Source organism: Moschus berezovskii, chromosome 6 (genome assembly GCF_049115385.1).
Source record: "Moschus berezovskii isolate FMDL1 chromosome 6, NW_MosBer_1.0, whole genome shotgun sequence".
Lineage (NCBI taxonomy): Eukaryota > Metazoa > Chordata > Mammalia > Artiodactyla > Moschidae > Moschus > Moschus berezovskii.
The window spans coordinates 92913730-92925310 of NC_142465.1; the positions used below are offsets into that span (position 1 = coordinate 92913730).

The 11581-nt window shown below is 37.6% G+C and overlaps 1 protein-coding gene across 1 annotated transcript in view; it reads left to right on the forward strand.

Annotated features, from left to right (window-relative positions):
• ST8SIA1 (ST8 alpha-N-acetyl-neuraminide alpha-2,8-sialyltransferase 1) overlaps positions 1 to 10156 on the forward strand; it is a 180610-nt gene extending 170454 nt beyond the window's left edge. The window contains exon 5 of the mRNA XM_055394160.2: positions 1041 to 10156. Within this exon, the coding sequence (XP_055250135.1) occupies positions 1041 to 1527 (487 nt within the window). The 3' untranslated portion in view covers positions 1528 to 10156. The remainder of the gene's footprint in view (positions 1 to 1040) is intronic.
• Positions 10157 to 11581: the final 1425 nt, after the last annotated feature.

Here is an 11581-nt window from a genome sequence, read left to right on the forward strand (position 1 = left end):
TCCCTGCCTCGCTCATTCCAGAGACACAAAATCTTTATCACAGGATCTTTATCATTGTTTCAGGACTCTGTGCACCCTTGCAGTTGGTATCTTTTATAGTTTCGTGATTTTTCTTCTTTTGTTCCCCTAAGGAAAGGTATTTAAGTGCCATCCCCTCGATGTAGCTCTTTTTGGAACCCACTCTCCCAAGGCAGAATTATTTTTTCATCTGTATTCCATAGTAGTTTATTCAAATGTAAACTATTGTACTTAGAACATTAATGTTATTATATTATGTGCTTAATATATAATGTTATTATATTAATGTGCTCAGTTATATTTTTGTTTCTACAATGGACTTGAATTTCTTGAGATCAAAAATTTTACTTCCCCAATGCCTGACATATAGGATGTCCACCATAAGTTTTAACTGAATACATTTCAATCAGAAATCCTCCTATGTAATCCAAATTGAAAGAACATGGAAAAGTAGAGTTCTTTGGAGCCAGCAATATGAGTAGCTCTCAGCTACCTTATTTAATAGAAACAAGTCTTTCTTTTTCCATATATTATTATAGTTGTAGCATTCATTGATAAAGCTTCGTACCTGTAGAATCAGAGCATTTCAGTGGGAAGAATATCTCTGAAATGGTTCTTTTGATTTGCAGATGAAGAAAAATGTCATGTGTTTATGTCTGCCCCACAGGTAGCTTTTATCAAGTCTATTCAACAACCAACAACCTTTGTGAATTCATGAGTATTAAATCATTTTTATATTCCAGGCAAGTAAATTCTAAAAGAGAACAGCATGTGCAATGCATGTCAGTTCAAACAGAATCTCATTAAGAAGTCTTAACCTGAGTGTAAGATGTTGGGGTTGGGGAAAGCCAGGCTACTTGATGAGAGATAATTGGTAAGTTCAAGGTGGATTTTAAATCAAGAGAAGTGCTTTTTATGTTTTTTGCAGAGATGACATGCCTATCAGGCATCAGAAGAACTGTAGAGTGGGTATTGATGAGATACTTTTCCCCAGGTTTAATTGAGCCTCTTCTCTTTGATAGGTTTCAGAACCTGCTGTGGTCCAGAAAGACGTTTGTGGACCACATGAAGGTCTATAACCACAGTTACATCTACATGCCTGCCTTTTCTATGAAGACGGGAACAGAGCCATCCCTCCGGGTTTATTACACACTGTCCGATGTTGGTGCCAATCAGACAGTGCTCTTTGCCAACCCCAACTTTCTGCGTAGCATTGGAAAGTTCTGGAAAAGTAGGGGAATTCACGCCAAGCGCCTGTCCACAGGACTCTTTCTGGTGAGCGCAGCCCTGGGCCTCTGTGAAGAGGTGGCGATCTATGGTTTCTGGCCCTTCTCTGTGAATATGCATGAACAGCCCATCAGCCACCACTATTATGATAATGTCCTGCCCTTTTCTGGCTTTCATGCCATGCCAGAGGAATTTCTTCAACTCTGGTATCTTCATAAAATTGGTGCACTGAGAATGCAGTTAGACCCATGTGAGGACACCTCACTCCAGCCCACTTCCTAGGGACTGTGGACAAAGAAAGGACTGAGCCAGAGTATTTTTGTTAGGTTTTCTACGTAACTTCAAAAGGAAATGATCAGGTCATTTCATGGACTTGCATTGACCACTTGGGAAAAAATGACAGAAGAAACCCAAGGGAAACTCTACTTTTACTATTGACTTTGAAGACAAAAAAAGAAGTGAACCATCCCATGGATTATTTGGCACATGGTGGATTTGCAACTAGTAACATGCTGATGAAGTGATATTGGTAAAGCACATTTACATGAGAAGGTACAGTTCCCAAACTAGACCAAACTCTAGTTACTGAAGCTGAGGAATTAAGGTAGATTAAATGAAATGCCAGAGTAGAAGTGTCAGTGGTTATCAACCTGAACTGACTTAGTTTAAAAAAAAAAAAAGCTATCTTAATCAGACTAACATTAGAACTATAGGTTTTTTAAAAAGTCTTACTTAATTTTGCCCTATTTAAGGGCAGTGAGTAGGTGATGGGGTACATTTAAAAAAAAATCCCTTACTGAATAATATGGATACAAAACACTACAGCTGATAATTGTAATTTGTTGAACCAAGTCTTTGTTAACTAGAGTTCCCCCTCCCTTCCATTTAAAAAAATTGTTAAATAAGAATTGCTTCTTCCCCTTTTGTCAAGTCTACTTAGACAATGTGAAACATTGTTGAATTTAGATTGTGTTGATTCATTGTCAGGAGGGCCAGTCACTTTCCCTCCTCAGAATTTAGGGCATAGACTCAGTTTTAGGTCTGCATTATGCAAGCCTATTTGCATTGTGTGTGCTCAGTCGCTCAGTTGTGTCCTACTCTCTGTGACCCCATGGACCATAGCCTGCCAGACTTCTCTGTCCATGGGATTTGGAGTGGGTTGTCATTTCCTATTTCACAGGATCTTCCCGATTCCCTATTTCACAGGGACCGAAACCCAGATCTCTTGCTTATTATTTTAGTGCAGAAAACTACAAATGCAAGTGCATTATTTGTTTGCAAATTGGCATAATTGTCTTCATAATTTAATGTTCAGAGATGAAGTAAAGCACATGACATCAAGCTTAGTCTCTGGAAGACAGACCAGAAGATACTTTTCTTTCTGCCATGGTAAATAGGTTCTCTCCAAGATGAAGCGTATGCATGCACACATAAAAGCATGCATAGCCTCATGTACACTCATACACACACTCAGACAAAACTCATTCCTGTGCAGCTATGAAAGTGGAACCCATATGACCTGGGATAGCAGAAATCTGTAACTGGTGTTGGAGAACTATTAATGCATTATGTACTACCTACCACACCTTGCTACGAGACAAACCAGCTTACTGGTTGCTGCTCTAATGCTCATACCAGCATGAGATGTGAGCCTTACCCCCAAATCACTCCAAATGAACAGAACTGTTTTAGTGTATGTGACTCCCCCCACCAACAACATCTCATGAGTAAATCCTGTGTTACATACATATGGTCATCAACACATGGTTCACACCAGTAAAGGGATGTGAGTTAGTAGTTGTTGATTCCCTTAGTAACAGGTAGGACAGCTTAGAAGGGTTGTTAACCTCAGCTTTGACACACTGCACACAAACTCTGTTGACAGTTTACAGGCAGCCAGATGTGTTTACATACAGAGAAAGGTAAAAGAAACCTCACATGGTCTTTGTGTTTGGGGATGTCTTAATCTAAAAGGAGACAGTACATATCACTAAATTGATTCCTTTAAGTGTCACCAAAATGTGGGTAAACTGTACCCAAAAGTTCTGCTTCATTTTCCATGGAAAAGACTTAGTATACAATGTAGACTAAACCAGGTGGCAGTTTTGGGTGGGTTCATTTAAATAATACTGAGATAACAAAGCCCTTGGAAAAATTCAACATCATTGGGATGTGGTGGTGCTCCGTTGCTCAGTTGTGTCCAACTCCTTGCAACCCCATGGACTGTAGGCCGCCAGGCTTCTCTGTCCGTGAATTTTTCCAGAAAAGAATATTGAAGTGGGTTGCCATTTCCTACTCCAGGGGATCTTCCTGTCTAGGCAATTTCTAAATAAGATTGAATATTGAGGTTATTATAGAGATCAACAGTTAAAATATGACTGGTGACATAACACAGATTCTATTGATACTTAGAAAGTTAAGAATTTAAGAGTATTGATTCTGTGCAGATCCAATTTGCTCTTTTGATCCTATTTGGCAGCAAAAATGTAATGAGAATGTACTATGAGTGAGTTGCATTAAATATGCACTGTATGTGCAGTCCTGAATATATTTCCTCTTTTGAGCTATTATTATTATTCAATAACTACCTGAAAAGGAATGCATTTTTACCTATACATTTCATCAAAATATAAAAGGCCTAACAAAAAACACACATAAAAGTTAATAAAATAAATATCACTCAAAGTACTGCTTTAATTGTTGACATTGTTAAAATCAATAATTAATGAACTCCATCGAGCTCATGTGTCTTGGCTCCATTGAAGATGTCCTCTGGAAATTTTGCATTTTGTAATTCCTGGGCTAGGTTTGTGCAAGAGATTTGTACAGTGGTTAGTTGTACATTTGGGGCTTCTGAAAGGCAAGCAAATGGATAGAGTATAATTTGATCACGGCTTCTTAACTGGGGTGATTCTCCTCCCCTGTCTGGTGACATTTGCCAGTATCTGCAGACTTTTTTGTGGGATCTTATTTCCCCCACCAGAGATGGAACCCAGGCCCTCGGCAGTGAAAGCTCAGAGTCCTGACCACTGGATCACCAGGGAATTCTTAGGAGACATTTTTGATGGTCATGGTTTGGAGGGTGCTGCCAGCATCTAGTGGATAGAGGCCAGGGGTCCTACTAAAGATCTACAATGCACAGAGCAGCCCCCCAACAAAGAATTACCCACGTGAAAATCCCAGTAGTGCCAAGGTTGAGAAACCCCAGATTAGACCAAAATGGTATTTTGATTATTCCACATTGTCTTCACTTATATGCTCATGTCATTCAAAGTATGACTACAATTTAGTGAGAATGTTTTCTCAGAGTAGATTACAGTTTAACGTTATTTTATAGTGATAGTTCACAAGTATGCCATACATATTTCCTTTTCTGTGGTTAGATATATCTCAATCTAGGAGTTGTGAGTGTGTGTATTTATGTGTGTGTACATGTGCTTATAGCATAATGTTAGTATATCCATCCTTACTGGAATATATGTGTTCCTAAGTGAGGATCTTTCTAGAATTATCTTGCACAGTACTCTGGCATACTCTATTACTCTTAAGTTAAATTCTAAACTCCCATTATTTTATTTTTTTGAAATTGAGACCTTCAGAATTGGACCTCATTATTTACCAAATTTGGTTGATTACATTTTAATGTTACTGACCCTTAAGATTCAGCTCAGAAGAGATTTGGGTTGCAGCAGACACATTTCATAAGAAAATATTTCATCACTTTTGATGCACATGCAAGGAGAAGGCATCATCCTCTCACATATTAGTCTAATTTTTAAGTTATATTTTAGTGGCAAAAATTAGGTTGCTCCATGGGGATAAATGAGCAGGTGAAGAGGCTGAAAATGAGTACCTGATGTGAATTTTTGTTTTTATTAACTCCAGTTGGAGAACTGCACTGATGTTATGTATCATGAGTAAGAAAGACTTATGTTTGATTTTAATTAGACTTTGGTCAAATTAAGATGCCTGAAGGAGTAAGTCTTTCATAAGAAAGTAATTTTTTGTATGAAAGATTTTTTATGGAAGAAGACACTGGACACATGCTTTCTATAGAGTATTTGACCAACAGTTTATACAACATTGTGCATCTAAATTGAAAGTAACACAGGAAGTTAAGTGCGTCCTGGATTTTGCTTCTGTATAGTTTACTTCTACCTATTTTAACAAGGGCAAATGATTCAAAATGGTACAGAGATCCAGAGTGACAGATGTTCAAATAGTACTCTGTGTTTGGCTTTGTGATGTTTTATGCCCTTTTCTGGACTAAAAACTTGTTTAGGTTAAATATAACTTGTATCTGAAGCAATGGGCAACCTGGCTTAAAAATCTATATGGAAAATAATTGGGGAAATCCTAGCATTCTGAATTTGCCAAAAGTATTCTAAGATTAGTCCAAAGCTTTACAGGAGTGTTAGTGATAATTTCAAATAGAAATAATAACCCATGACACTGTCAGCAACTCAGGTAGGTTTGTCATTTTATTATATACCACCTCCTGTTTCTCAGTTTGGAAAATCAGTCACCTAGGGTTTTAATTTCCATGTTTAAAAATACTGATTGTATGAAAAATTTAACTGATAAACCCTTGTTAGGAGGGACCTAAAGAGGAAAAAAGAAAGTCACAGTCCACTGAAAACTTCAGGAAATGCTTATTGGGTTGTATAAAAACTTTCCCACCAGAATCAGGTAATATATGCTCTCTGTCAGTAGAGTTTCAAAGATCAAACTCTTAAGAGGATTTTTATGGGAGCTTTAGGAAGAGCATGTGAAGGAATAAGGCTTGAGATCAATACTGTGCTTTTTATTTCTTCGTTTTCCCAGTGTAGCAGTCTCCTCTGAGATTATCTGATTTTGGTGGGCACACATCAGGGATGGACATGGGCAGACAATACCGAGGCACCTGCAATGTTGGTCAAGTCTCTTACAAAATGAACAGTGTGTGTGTGTGTGTGTTAGTCACTCAGCTGTGTCTGATTCTTTTCAACCCCATGGACTATAGGCCACCAGGCTCCTCTGCCCATAGGATTCTCCAGGCAAGAATACTGGAGTGGGTTGCCATGCCCTTCTCCAGGGGATCTTCCCAACCTAGGGATCGAACCCAGGTCTCTTGCATGGCAGGCAGATTCTTTACCCTTTGAGCCACCAGAGAAGCCCCAAATGAACAGCAACTACAACTGAATATGACTAGCAGTTTAGGCAACTTCAGTTACCAGCATGCTGTGGTAAAGAAGAGGCAAATGGAAAGGAAGAAAAACCCAGTCCCCAAGCTTTCCACGTACAAAGGGTCAGAGAAGTCTCTGCTCTTGGCCTTGGCCTTCCAGCACTATCTCTGTCTACTACCACGAAAGATCTCCTAGCTCTGAGATCACGCTAGTAGTCTTGTGTCTAGAGAGTTGGTGTGCAAATTTGCTGGGAAGTTTAAAATTTTACACTGCCTTAAACATTTCTTTTCTTTTTTTTTATACTTGTGCTCTCTAAATTTGGGTGTCCCATGACAGAATTCTGATCATCTTGACCTAATTATGGCCCTGCCAACGTTAATTAAAAATGAAACTTTTTCCCCCAACTCTGATGCATTTTTTCTAAGTTCCCGAAGCTGGGAAAATATCAAATATTCTATTAGTTCTCCAGTAGCCTGGAGAAAGCTCTGGAGACACATGCAAAGACCTGTTTATAAATTCCTAAATAAGAAGCCATGTATTTAGGTTGAAAACAGTAAAATTTCTATTTTGTAAGTGAAAGGAAATTTATGTGGATCTCCAACTGTTTTGGCCATTTTTTTTCCTATCATAAGAAAATGGATACTACTGACTTTACTCCCAGCCTAGGCCTATCTGAATTTTTACCTGAAATAAATACATGAGTGGAAAACTCATTCAAACATAACACAAAAATTCTGCTTGTCATTGCAATAAGAAAAAAAAATATGTGCTTCCATTTCCTTCTGATTTTCTGGTGCCAGCATTTCTGATTTCTTCTGCTCTAATAGTTAAGGAGTAAACAACATTATAAATTAACTTATAATACTTGAGATCACTTGTACAATCGCCAAAGCCCATAACTATAAATTCTAAAGCACAAAAGAGGAATTATATTTTGGCTATGGTCACTCATTTACCTACCTCCTGTATTCATATTGATCTCTACATTGTGCTAAAATTCTTTCTGACTTGCTTTCTTGTTGAAGCTATGATATATAATCAATAATGTGTAACTACCTGGAAGTTTTATAGAATACTGTCTAAATGTATTGATCATATCTCTTTCTGCTTCTATATAATTAGATTTTCTCCAGTTATTTGTCATTTTAAAAGCTCATGTTTCACATGATGTGAATAAACATTTAAGAGATGTGATTTTATCCAGGGCAGAGAAAATTAGGAGATAGATATGTCTGTTTTTCTCTCTACCATAAGAGAAATGGAGAATTGTCATTAAAATAAAGAAGTTTAATGAAAATGATAGAACAAAAATCAGGGCTGTAATTGAGAGGGACCACTGGGAGGAATCTTTATTTTTTTAATCAAAGTACATTTGCTTACAATGTTAGTTTCTACTGTACAGAAAAGTGAATCAACTATACGTGTACATATATCGCCCCATTTTGGATTTCTGTCCCGTTTAGTTCACCGTGGAAGATTGGGTAGATAGAGTTCCCTAAGCTATACAGTAAGTTCTCATTAGTTATCTATTTTATACACAGTGTATGTATGTCAGTGGGAGGGATGTTAGTGTGCAGTGAAGAGGAAGTGAAGTGAAGAGGTGGTTGTCCTTGTTGTCTGCCCCAAGAACCTTTTCAGAACGTTTTAAAGGAAATACATTGTCATGCAACTGTTATTCCTAATGATGGAAATATGCTAGAGGAAGCAGCATGAGACTGTGCAACACTTGGGGAAAAAAGCAGAAGTGATACCTCTTTACCTACTTGGACCCTCAGGGTCTAAACTCTTCCCCACTTCCTGTCCTCTCCATGTTGGGTTTTCCTTGGTGTTTGAGCCTGAATATGCAAACACTCCCATTCTCACACCCCTTGCCCATCTCTACCTTGATGCATACTCACAAAATAAGGTGATTTTGATCTTTTGTCATGATGAGGCAGCAATATAGTAGCAAGTGTCACCTTGAACTTGACCTTTTGAAACACGATCACCATGTGCTATGCATAAAGTTAGCTTTAGTTCCTGCTCCCACAGTTATACCTCAGTAAAAGGCTTTTATATTCTTTATTACTTAGGCAGACTAGATGTGTTTTCTCTCCTATGTGCTAGTGTAAACACACACATACACACACCCCTTACATTAGTTAGGCCCATTGAAAGAGAAAGATGGCTGACCTGATTGGGGGTGGCAGAGGGTGCCTTAACTTTTTCTGGCTTGGCTCCCACTTTCTTATGTGTTTCCTTCATGTACCCCTGTCACTCTAGAGGTGTAACCATGTCTGTTCCAAGTTGTATCTTTATCATCAGCAAGAACTCTTACAAGTGTAGTGAATGTGACTATTTTATATAAATGCACAATAGTATCTAGGCCTTGGAGACGTCTGATAACAGTATGTAAATATCCTTTGTTGAAGTAGTAGAACCTTCTCATAGGGAATGCCTTAGGTGATAGCCGCAGAAGGACATGGACTGAAAATGCTTGTTTTTTCAGCAAATTCTAGCATTCGTGGAAGCAAGAAAACAACTTTTTTCCCGTTTCCCATTTATTCTGTAGCACCAATCCATTGGGACTTTCTTGTTGAAAGGTTTCTAGAGACATCTCTTTCATAATGTGTATTGTTGTTGTTTAGTCACTAAGTCATGTCAGACTCTTTGTGACCCCATGGAATGTAGCTTGCCAGGCTCCTCTATCCGTGGGATTTTCCAAGCAAATATACTGGAGTGGGTAGCTATTTCCTTCTCCAGGGGATCTTCCTGACCCAGGGATGGAATGCATGTCTCCTGCATTGGCAGGAGGATTCATTACCACTTAGCCACCAGGAAAGACCTTATAATAATGTGTATAGGATTCACAATTTGTGATGATTGATGACCATTGAGGTACATCAGAGACACTAAAAAGGGGTGAGAAGAGACAACACTGAAGCTCCACTGAAGAGCTAGTCTAGGGGCTTCCCTGGTGGTCCGATGGTTAAGAATCTGCACTTCCACAGCAAAGGGCATGGGTTCCATCCCTGGTCCGGGAATTAAGATCCTTCCTGCCAAGTGGCATAGCCCAAAAATTAAAAGGAAAATTAAAAAGGAAAAAATAAAAAGCTTGCCTAAATTTTTAAAAGTCTGGAACATGACTAGAACTTCAGTTACCAAACAACATAGTTGGTCTGAAAATCTTTGAAAAAGAAAATATCTCTTTAACTTGATCATTGAACATTATATATTATTCCACATGTGTGAAGGCTATTTTTCAAGAGTAAATTTGCAGAGACTAGAGCTCAGAAAAAAATAGAAAAATTCAAATAGACTTTCTCATGCAGTGTAGTCTGACTCCAAGTCGATAGATACAGTAATTCTGGAAAAGATGTTAGATTAGACCATAAAATTGAAATCACTTTTGAACTGTATGTGAAATTACTTCTTCCTAATAAAGCCAAACTCCCCTGGCAGTAGGTATGGGGAAAATCAGTGCTCTTCATTAATTTTTTTTTTTCAGTTTCATAGAAAATGTAGCAGGTAAGAAAAAAACTTTAATTGGTACTTTTTATAGTATGACTTGGAAAAAATGGTATCTCTGTTGGTTCTGCTGAGTTGTTCTTTCCACAGAATTTAAATGCAATGTCATAGGAGGAGGTTTGCTGTTAAAACATGTCTTTTTCTTTACTGTGTTCATTGTAATTATGGCTGGTACTGAGAAGTTTCAGCAAGTTTCAATTTCTCTACCTCCTTTACTTGGAGAAATTTTGGAAATGTACTCTGTGAATAAAATGTTTTTTTATATAGCTTGTGAAGTCTTTTTATTTCCCAGAAGCATTTGGGTAATTCTGTTTTCTTTTCTTCCTTTATTTTTTTATGCATATCAGCTACACTGCTTTTTTTTTCCTTCCAGGTGCAAACTCAGTGCTATTTAGTGAAAAATTACTTTAGAAATAACAGAATTATAAACGCTGTGTCTAGGATACAAGGACATTATTCATACTTCTTATGCCGGTGAAAGTTACTATCTACTGGGCAACATAAAGTAGGAAGAAACTTGAGTATTTGTTTAACATGGTCTAAGTACATGAGCCTACCTTTTCCAGGGATAACATTTTCCTTAATGCAGTAACTCAGTATCAGTATGTGTTTCCTTGCAATACATTAAAAAATCTCCAACAAGGTTCAAAATATTTCAATTCAGTGATTTCGACAAGCCTAAGTGTACCTTCTTGCCTGAATTATTTAGATAACTGCTTCAAACTCCCATTTTCCCTTGAGCTCTGGTGGCCCCGTTCCACCACTTTTTCAAGAGGGAGAGACATCAGGAAAAATGACCTTGGCCCATCCATTCCTATACACTTCGCCTCACACATGACCAGGTGCTTTGTGCAGTTCTCCTTATTAATTCTCTGACTTCATTCTCACATAACAGCTTTTTGGACTGTACCTATTTTAGGGAAGGACATTCTATTATCTAATGTTAAATCTTCATGAGGTTTAGCTGAATCATTTGGGAGAAAAGGACAGAGCTCCAGCATAAATGTGGGTTACTCTAATCTATTCTCAGATCACATGAGAAAAATAGATCTTGCTTGTTTTCACCAACTATCATTAAGTAAAAAAATCTAGGTATTACTGAATCCTGCTGTTCTACGTTATTTCGATCTAAGCCTTCAAAAGCAGATATTAAGAGTCCAAAGGCATTAATTACTCAAGAATTCCTAAACCGAAGTGGAGGGTAATTACATGTCACAGACTGCATTTTTGCTTGAAAAATTATTATTTGGATATACAGTTAGATTCTTGATGATAAAGGTCTAAACACATAGGATGATTGAATCAAATCTTGTGAAGTTCATTGTGAGTGATCAGGAAACCATGGAATGAAATTGAGGCCATATCTCCTTATGCTTAATGCGTGAGTCTGAGACATATTAACCAGTTTCTAGGATTTTGAGAATATGGGAAAACAAATACTTTGTTAACTCTTCTATATAGATAGAAAGTTAATTTCTGTCCTCCATAAGAATCATGGTTTCCAGGCATGAATTAAAAAATCAGCTTCAATATTTGGAAACTTTTTCATCATAAACAATGAAATCAAAAATTATGTTACAAAACAAGTAAGAGTTTATTGGTCTCAAGATATTCTTCAATCAAGAGGATTCTAACCTTTGTGTGTGGAGGAAGAGGGTACAGTA